Below are 9605 nucleotides of genomic sequence, written 5' to 3' on the forward strand. Positions count from 1 at the left end.
GAAAGAAAAAAAAACAAAAACAAACAAAAAAAAATTCTCCTGCCGTGACTCGGATTCGAACCGAGGTTGCTGCGGCCACAACGCAGAGTACTGACCACTATACGATCACGGCCGCCCTGTGCCCGGCGCCACCGCCGCACACCGCGTGGCGCTCTGCCGCCGTCTGCCTCCAGCGCCGCCGCCGGCGGGACGCGCTGTGCGCCGAAGTGCGGCAAAAACATTAGCACTATCTCCCCGTCGGGGAATCGAACCCCGGTCTCCCGCGTGACAGGCGGGGATACTCACCACTATACTAACGAGGAGGGAGCTGGCGGCTTTTCTTGCTCTCTCGCTGCTGTGAGAGTGCAAACGGGAGGTGCGGCAGCTGCGTTGCCGAACTGCCGTTTGGTGGCCCGTGAGATGTTCGGTTGTGACGTGCGGGTTCCTGGGCGAGTGTTCCAGTCAGGATTGTGCAGCGTGTCCCACCCCGTTTTCTCTGTGATCCTCATGTCAGCCCAGTCCTAACCCAAGTAGATTATATATGAAAATTATGGGGTTTACAGCAGGCCTGCAGTGCCCCGTGACAGCCTCTTCCCACTGTGTACAGCACACAGTATGGGGTTCTGTTTCCTGTTTCACGCATCACTGACTCCTCCTGCACTTTTTTACATTTTTTTTCACCAGACATTTTTGTGACACATTCCCTTCCAATCTCCAACTCTTGTCACTCCAGATCTATGGCAATATCCTCAAAGAGAAGGCTGCGCGGAGACCTCTTTGTGGTCTTCCAGTACTTGAAGGGAGTGTATAAACAGGAGGGGGAATGGCTGTTTACACAGGTTGATAGTGATAGAACAAGAGGGAATGGTTTTAAACTGAGACAGGAGAGGTTTAGGTTACATATCAGGAGGAAGTTTTTCACACAGAGGGTGGTGACACACTGGAACAGGTTGCCCAAGGAGGTTGTGGATGCCCCATCCCTGGAGGCATTCAAGGCCAGGCTGGATGTGGCTCTGGGCAGCCTGGTCTGGTGGTTGGCGATCGACCCTACACATAGCAGGGGGGTTGAAACGACATGATCATTGTGGTTGTTTTCAACCCAGGCCATTCTGTGATTCTATGATTCCTCATGGCAGTTGTCTGGTTTTGAGTGAGCAGCTGTGCTCTCATGACACGGCTGTATGCTCTGTGCAGCTGCTATCTTTCTTTTGCCTCCTAAATGTGTTATTTATATTATCACTTTTAATGGTAGGTGATACTGGTGGGAAAGGAGAAGATAGGTGAGGGACCCAACTTAGCACTCATGCTGCCAGCTGATGAAGCTAAGGGCTGGAGTGTAGCGACATCACCCTTCACAACTACTTTTCTACAGGATGAAAGGGATTACAACCTATTTCTTGTCTGTTTTCCCAGTGCTTTGGTTTTACACGCAGTCTAATTGGCTTTCCAGCTGGAAGGGATTCCTAGTTTCCCGTGGAGACCGGCACAAAGAAAGTGGCAATTTGTGTACCCACAAATTAGCGGAATTTCCTCATACACCAGGTTGGTTTCGCAGGCTTTTTTTTGGCGGGCTGGTGGGGCAGATGCGTGCGTGCGCAGTTCCTCGTTAGTATAGTGGTGAGTATCCCCGCCTGTCACGCGGGAGACCGGGGTTCGATTCCCCGACGGGGAGGTGGCTTTACTTTTTGGCGCTGCGCTGTTGTGCCCCACGAGTAATTGTGAAGGGACTATAAAAGTGAAAATCACAAAAAGTGAAAATCAGTTTTTTTGATATTTTAACTCCTTCTAAGAGGTATGGGAAGGACCGGTGAGCTGTGGACCCAACAGACGGGTTTGTCACCGTGGCCGGTTAGCTCAGTTGGTTAGAGCGTGGTGCTAATAACGCCAAGGTCGCGGGTTCGATCCCCGTACGGGCCAGCTATGTTTTGATGCTGAGGATGTTTTTGTTGGATTTCATCGATTACTGAGGAAAAGGTGGAACAGTCCTTAACACGTTCCCCTACGGAAAAGTTTGCATGCTCTCTGCGTTGGGTGTTTCTTTGCAGAAGGGAGAGAAAAAGCAGCGGGTCCGGGCCGGCCCTCTGGCTGAAATGTGAGAGTGGCTGTCAGTCCCGCAGCGCCGGGGTAGCAGCTGGGGCAGTTTAGGGTCAAAACTGCACGGAACTCATTGTGTTACCTTGCGGCTCGGAAGCGCTGACGTCATAGGATGTGGTGGCGGGAAGACCGGTGACTAACTACTCCTCGTTAGTATAGTGGTGAGTATCCCCGCCTGTCACGCGGGAGACCGGGGTTCGATTCCCCGACGGGGAGAGAAGGATTTTTTTTTCTTTCTTTCTTCAGCAGAACAGCTTTTTGCTTTTCCCTTCTTGGAAGGAATCATTAAGGTTGGAGAAGACCACTAAGGTAACTTTGTACAGTTGTCAATCCATCACTGCCATCCCTCAGTGCCACAACTACACAATTGCGAGCAAAGCACAGAACCTAGCCTTGGGTCTTGGTACAGCACATAAAACTGCCCTCAGCACCTCTGTCCAGCCTATTCTGATCCACGTGGAGCCTTCCTCCTCTCACGCAGACTCACACATCCTCCCACTTGGCATCATCTGCAATTTACTGAGGTGCACTCAGTCTAAGTTCAACTGCAGGCAGAAAGGGCAATCAGAGCAGCCAAAAGGTCTGTGCAGGAAGCCCAGGGCCACCACCCAGCAGCTTCCTGCCCAACCCAGTCCTTCCTGATAAGGAATGGGCAGAGAGGAAGTGCTGGTGTGGTGATCGCAGGTGAGAGAGAACTAGAGAGAGCAGCACTCAAGAGTTTCTCTTTAAAGTGTACAGCCAATGCTTGCACCCAGCAGGCACAACTGGAACCCTAACCCAGTTTCCACTATTCTCTGCCTCCAGATGAAATACGGTGCTGCCTTTTCCATAGGTTCATGAAAGCAAATTTAAAGACTTAAAATCATACCAAATATTCACTTTATTCTTAAAAAAAGTATTTCTAGAACATCCCAACATTATTCTCAAGTAATCAGTGCCATCTAGGCACAGATAGTGCTTTAACTCCACTGGGGGAACGCTTCACAGTAGTTTAACATTTTGCAATCACACACGAATCAGTTGAAGTTCATAAGCATGCATACTAGCCCTGGGAGGGTATCACCAGTCCTTCACAAGGCAACATCAACAAGGGATGACAACATCAGCTGATCACTCTTAAAGAAAGAGCTCACATATTTGCAAGTTAACACAAGTCTATAGCATCATCATTAAGGCACCAGGTAAGAGTATAAATAGCTATACTAAGACGCCGTGCAGCAGCAGTTCAGAGGAGCTGGCTTGCAGGCTTTCCTCTTCTTCTGTAATGGCTCAGTATAAGCAATCCACCTTCTTCACAATTCACATCAGTGCACCCAGTCTTTGGGATTGCGGAGAACCTCTAGAATTTCAGCTTCCTTTGAGCTCTCCGGAGGTGTGTTCATGTATTCCCACCTGCAAAGAAAGGGGAAACACATTCAGACTGCCCTGCTGCCTGCAGCTGCCTCTCTTAAGGATGCAGAGCTACAGGCCAAATAACTGGACATCGCTAGGTGCAATTTGGTGTTGTTCTAAATTAGTGCACAGAAAGAAAATACCCATATTGACAGACTGAGTTAACTTTTACTGCCCAGATAAGATTGTGGCATTGTAACAGTTCTATGAAAAAGCCATCTCAAAGCTAGCAAGCAGCATATTAAGATTAATAATAATCAACAAAAACATCCTTATGCCACTGTATGGACCAGCAGCACACCTGCATCTCAGATATGCAGCTTCTGTTGTTTGATCCTTATCTCCAGCTCAGAAAGGACAAAGAAAACTGCCTAGAGAAAAGTAGCAAATGTGATGAAAAGTGTGGAACAGCTATCATACAAAGTGCTTCTTTAAAAAGGGGCACTTATCAGCTCAAAAGGTAGATAATTAACAACAGAAGTCTATGAAATAAGAGCTGTTACAGAGAAAACAAGAAGAAGAAAATCTGAAGAGTCAAACAGCCATTGGCTGCAAGTAGAAAACAGGCACTTTTTCAAACAGCGTACAATTAAACTATAAAACTCCTTGCCACAGGCTTGTCAAGACTGCCAGAAGTTTACATGCTTTCCAAAGAGCTACTACAAAAACACCCAGAGAGGAAGCAGGGGAAATCTATCAAGAGGCACTAAGTAAGCATTAAAAAAAAAAGTATCTAAACCATATGTTACTGGTGAATGAGTGAGCGTAGCAGAACAGACAAGGACCTGCATATATTTGGCCACTTCTTGTATCAGGCATGAACCAACCAGTGTTAAGAGACTAGACACCAAAACAGACCATTGATTTAATCCTATAAAGTGTTTTAGTAAGAAGAGTGCCTACCTGAAACTCCATACAACTATTCCCTTACCTTGCAGTCAATGGCAGAGACATAAGAATGCTCTCAATTCTTGATCCTGGTGTTAGCAGGCCAAATTTTGTACCTCTGTCATAAACCAAGTTGAACTCCACATACCTATGGGGAGCGAAGATACAGCAAAAGAACACTTACTATCAGAAGTGGATTGTGCTTTCTTCAGATAGCAGACATCAAACAAAACTAGATTTTCAACCATACTGAGTGTCAAAATGAACCCCGCTTTGAAGCCAATTGTTCAGCATACAAACAGAGCACTGACAATTCTGCAGGGTTTACCTCAACAACCAGTATGGACGTATTAGTACCTACGAGACAAATGGGAAGAGAGGAACCCTTACTATTTGCAGAAATAGAGAGCTTTGACTAGCCCAATGATCTGCAGACTGGTTCAGTGCAATAAGCAGGCTGAGCTAGTCCTGGATGCAGCTTGAAGCAGCTACTTCCCCTTATCATCTTACCAGGTTTGCTGAATTCCATTCACAGAATGGATCCCAAAAGCCCAATGCTTCAAGAAACAGTTCCACCAAATTAAGCAGATGTGCTTATTTGGGGGTAACTGTTGCAGGCTCGTGATTGAAACTTGAATGTTTATGCCATCTTCATGCCGTATTTACAGGTTTCTTTGCAGAAAAGGCAGCAAGCAAATACTTCCTATTTCTGCACAGAACACATATATGATTTCTCCATATGCTCAGATTGGACAGAGACAAGAGTATTGACTGATAAACTTAAGCTTTTGCAGCATTAATGGTCCTTCATCATAATACACATCCTCAAAAGTCTTTTAAGTTCCAGTGACTTTTTGCCACAATAGAAAAACAAAACCCCTCTTTGTTCCTTTGCAAAGAGTTCACGGCATACTTATTTCAATGAAAGAAAAATATCAGAGTAAGTATGTATGTAAGAAACTGAAAGCACTGTTGGGTACAGTAATTTGGTGCCTCTGGGGCTTAGCTTCATTACTGAATAGTAAGCATGACTCCCTTACCCTTATGCTCCTCATGTGACAGGGCATATCACTGGTCTGCCGAAGGTGGGATTCAGGACACTGTGCACACATGCACTCCTTTGCTTGTTACAAAATGCAGCGGCTTCTCTTGTTTTTTAAAGGAATCTGAGAGAAACAGCAGCATTTTGTATGAGTTGCTTATGCTGCTGCAACATGGGAGAGCAAGAGGTACAGATGAGGGTGTGCTAGTACCTTTTCTGCATCCCCCCCAGCAAGCAAGCATTGAATATCAAGAATTGTTCTGTACACAGAAATGTTGCAACTCTGAAGTGAACTTATCCTATGCCATGACAGGGTATAAAACACTTCAGGACATAAGCCCTGTGACCATGAAGAACTAGCTCATTTTATTCTAACCAGTCTCATCCATCTCCCTTGTATTCTTTTGCTCCTTTGATACTCACCGTCCTCTCCGAAGCTGCTGCCACAGTTTCTCCTCTGGTGTGTAAGAGTCATGGCAGTGCTTCTTTACAATGGGAACATAAGAAGGCACAACAGCTTTGGCACAGCTCTGTACAAACTGAAATACTTCCTCCTTGGAAGGAGAGTCCACGTCATCAAAGAAAATGCCTCCAATCCCTCTTCGCTCATCACGATGCTTGATATAGAAGTAGTCATCACACCTAGATGGGGCAGCAGACAGTTATTAATAGGACCCATGAAAAAAAACCTCTTAACTGCTACCTGGCACAGGACAGCACTAGTGAAATAGTGATGGGAAGTCAGTTCTTACAGTGCCACGTGTCTCACTGTTTCACTGACTGTTACGAGCAGTACTGTACAGCCCCATGCAGAATGCAATCACTGAAAACTCTTATTAAATGGGCATCACAAAGCTGTGGCCACTGAACGCTTAACAGTCAGTGACCATGGCAAACATTTTCATGTGTAGTCCTCTAATAGTCATCTAATCCATATTCTCTACCTATGAGGAGAAGGAACACTGATCTCAAAAGCTCACCCTAACAGATCTTTCTAGATTTCATTCCTTAAAAATATATACAGATTCCAGAGTATTTGTACAGCTTTCAGACAAATGTGAAATAAACCAATAAACTTAAAAATAATCTCTTTATTCTTTTTGCTATTACTGTGAGAAAATTGACTTTCTGCATCAAAGAAAAAAAAAAAAAAAGCAAACCCAAGACTGGATAAAAATAACAAAACAACACTGTCACTTAGAGGGAAGGAAAAAAAAAAGTGAGGCAGCCTTCCTTGAAAAAAGACTTTATAACAATTTAAGTTTGGAAGATGGAGTCATTCTAGCACTGGCTATTCACAGCTCACTGTCAAGTTTATGAAAGAATATGTGCGGCTTATCCTATAATGAAGAGGAAATTAATCTATTTTGTATTCACTGGGAGTGTATAGGTATGCAATTACTGTAAGTCAGCTGGTTCACTGTATCCACACCCAACTTGCTTAGGCAACCGTGTCCTGCAAGTCTTCACCTAGGGCAGAAATGGAGGGGAGGCAGAACCCAACAACAAGAAGGAAATCCTGTCTTCCTTTAGGACAAGCACACCACACTTGTGTCCATCCACAGTTACTGTTAACAAGCAGTATAAATGGCACAGCCATAGAGGAAGAGAAAGAGAAATAGATAACCTCAGTTATTTTTTTCATTCACTGAGATGATCAGCTTTTTTACTTCATAGCAGCAAGAAGAATTTGGAAAAAAAGGCCGTTTTAAAGCTGGATCAGGAAGGCAATGTGGCAAATATAACAAGACCTTTTCTGGTTGAGAAAAGATGGAAAAAAGGCAATACAAATTAGCAGAAGCACAGAGATTCACAGTCCTCCAGCAACGAGAACATGCCCCTACACAGCTGCTGGTTACAACAAACGCTCATCCTGGGATTGGGAAAACCGCCTTTGTCCACTGGACACAATGGACAAATGTCCTCCTTTGAGCTGTCCCTCAGACTAAGAACAGACATCCATCTCTCTGATCTCCAGCTGCTGGTGTTGCTTTGCTCCTTATCCTGGAAACAACATGACCATTAGGGTAGGCATTCTGAACCAGCACACAAAAAATTCATCAGACAGACTGTAATCTTGAAATTTTAAGGTGTGCTCTTGGACTAAGTGGCTCACACCCAAGCTACAACACCCACGTTATCTCCAGTCCTCAGACAAGACCTGGTAGGTGACAAAAGGCTAACGGTCCCTTCTGGATACCAGAGCTTGCAGCAGATAGGATTATCAGAGACGGCAGCAAGCCCCCACTGAACAGTAGGGAAGAATCCCATCAACTACACCTCTCAGCTCAAGAAGAACAAAGTTCACATCTTTAGAGAATGCATGTGGAACGCTGTGTGAATCTATCACCGGGAACAAAACTACAGCTTTGAAAGATATGTTGAATGAAGAATAACTTTAGTGGAATTTAGTCACGCACATTTACCATGAGTTCACTGTAAGCAGAAAAAGCGCAAGTCCAAAGTCCACAGGCCTCTGAGGCAAAAATCTCATCCTAGTTTGACACTAGAGGGTAAAAAGAACATTTAAGATGCCTAATGAGGTCTGTGGCTTACAAAATCTGTAGAGTCAGCTTATTTTTTTTTATTCAGTTTACAGATCTCAGCTGTCAGCTCTCTCAGGCTTATGTAAATAAGAAACTGCTTCAGACTACATTTTGTCCCAGAGTATGTATCTGCTGATTTTCACTAGGGTCTGCTGACAGTTACCAGAAGGCAGAAGAGAACCTACTGTTCTTAGAATACACTTAATTGGCAATTTCTAACGCTGCTTTCTGCTCTCACAAAATTTTGGAATCCAAGTACATCTCTCGCATACCATTTCTTATACTTGGGATACAGCTTGAGATCATGCTTGTCACAAACTTCTTTCAGAGTCCTGTGGAAATGTACAGCATCTTCTTCATTCAAGTAAGTTGGAGTGAGGTCTGTTCCACCACCAAACCACCACTGTTTACTTCCTATAGGAGAAAGGCAAGCAACAACATTAAGAAAACAAAGAAATACAAACCCAAAAGCCCACCTTCCAAACAGAAATACATTGCTAGTGCTTCACCAAGAACAACTATTTGCACAATACAAAATAAATCATTATTCCTTTCTTCTATTAAACTCTAGGAAGCGGTGCTACTCAACAGGTTCTTGCCACAGCTGGGAAAAAAAGTCCACTGGTTCTTAACCTCTAAGCCTAGCCATGTCTTCACAATTCCTTTATACAGAGCGGTACACGTCAAGTGCAGTGCATTGACTTATAGTTCTTACCATCAGCTTCCTCAATTTCAAAGTATCTGTAGTTGAAGTGCATGGTTGGAACATGAGGATTCTTTGGATGAATAACGGAACTTACACCCATGGCACAGAAAGGCAGCTTTCCTAAGTAAAAAGATGCACAGAAGGAAAATTTAGAATTTTTCAAATAACTACATTACCTTTAAAGGAACATTGCTATCTATCCTTAGTTTTCAAGCTGTCATTCGGCTACAAGAGAATTTCACAATAATGATTACTCTCTGTGAAATTTGCTTCTCATCCACATACTTTTACGTGCCTCATTAAAAGCCTTTTTTTACATTTGTCCTAAAAATGCAAAAAGGGGACAATTACAGAATTGTTAACGTTGGAAAAGCCCTCTCAGATCACCTAGTCCAACTGTCAACCCGCGCCCACTAAAACATCTCTCTCAGTGCCACATCTACACAGCTCTCGAACACCTCCAGGGATCATCACTCCACCACCTCCGTGGGCAGCCTGTGTCAGTGCCTCACCACTCTTTCTGAGAAGACGTTTTACATAACATCCAGCCTGAATCTCCTCTGAAATATTATATCGGAGCACCCCTTCTTCCCTCCCTCCCTGCCTCCCTCCTCACGGTCCCCTTACCATCCTCGGTGGCCTTCAGCGCCTTCCCCCTACTCCTCATCTGCCGTGCCGCCTCCTCGGACAGCTGTCCGAACACCACCGACACGTTCACGCCCGCCTTCTCGAAGACCTCTCCGTCCTGCAGCACGCAGCTGATGCCTCCTCCGCCTGCCAACGTCGCACCGGGTCACCGAGGGCCTGGAGCCCCTCGCGCCCCGCAGCCCCCGGCCGCCCAGTCCCCCGCACCTTCCTTCCTCTCCCAGGTATCCACGGCGAAAGAGGCGCCGGGGTCCAGCGCCGCCAGAGCGCGGCACACCTCGGCCTGCGTCTCCATGATGAGCAGTTCCATGCG

At 45.3% G+C, this 9605-nt stretch overlaps 1 protein-coding gene and 5 non-coding genes across 6 annotated transcripts; 3 read left to right on the forward strand and 3 right to left on the reverse strand.

The window, feature by feature from the left end:
• Positions 1 to 40: 40 nt before the first annotated feature.
• Positions 41 to 112, reverse strand: TRNAH-GUG. Its single transcript has one exon. It is a non-coding gene; the product is annotated as a tRNA-His (tRNA).
• Positions 113 to 230: 118 nt separating this feature from the next.
• TRNAD-GUC lies at positions 231 to 302 on the reverse strand. The gene has a single exon. It is a non-coding gene; the product is annotated as a tRNA-Asp (tRNA).
• A 1277-nt stretch (positions 303 to 1579) lies between these two features.
• TRNAD-GUC lies at positions 1580 to 1651 on the forward strand. Its single transcript has one exon. It is a non-coding gene; the product is annotated as a tRNA-Asp (tRNA).
• Positions 1652 to 1822: 171 nt separating this feature from the next.
• On the forward strand, positions 1823 to 1896 carry TRNAI-AAU. The gene has a single exon. It is a non-coding gene; the product is annotated as a tRNA-Ile (tRNA).
• Positions 1897 to 2217: 321 nt separating this feature from the next.
• On the forward strand, positions 2218 to 2289 carry TRNAD-GUC. Its single transcript has one exon. It is a non-coding gene; the product is annotated as a tRNA-Asp (tRNA).
• Positions 2290 to 2934: 645 nt separating this feature from the next.
• On the reverse strand, positions 2935 to 9602 carry CPOX (coproporphyrinogen oxidase). The gene is made up of 7 exons (XM_003202763.2): positions 9500 to 9602; positions 9275 to 9421; positions 8657 to 8767; positions 8214 to 8355; positions 5819 to 6037; positions 4397 to 4501; positions 2935 to 3465 (listed from the first exon to the last, which is right to left on the reverse strand). The coding sequence occupies exons 1-7, from the start codon at positions 9600 to 9602 to the stop codon at positions 3378 to 3380; spliced, it is 915 nt and encodes a 304-aa protein (XP_003202811.1). The 3' UTR covers positions 2935 to 3377.
• Positions 9603 to 9605: the final 3 nt, after the last annotated feature.

This window comes from Meleagris gallopavo, chromosome 1 (genome assembly GCF_000146605.3).
Source record: "Meleagris gallopavo isolate NT-WF06-2002-E0010 breed Aviagen turkey brand Nicholas breeding stock chromosome 1, Turkey_5.1, whole genome shotgun sequence".
Lineage (NCBI taxonomy): Eukaryota > Metazoa > Chordata > Aves > Galliformes > Phasianidae > Meleagris > Meleagris gallopavo.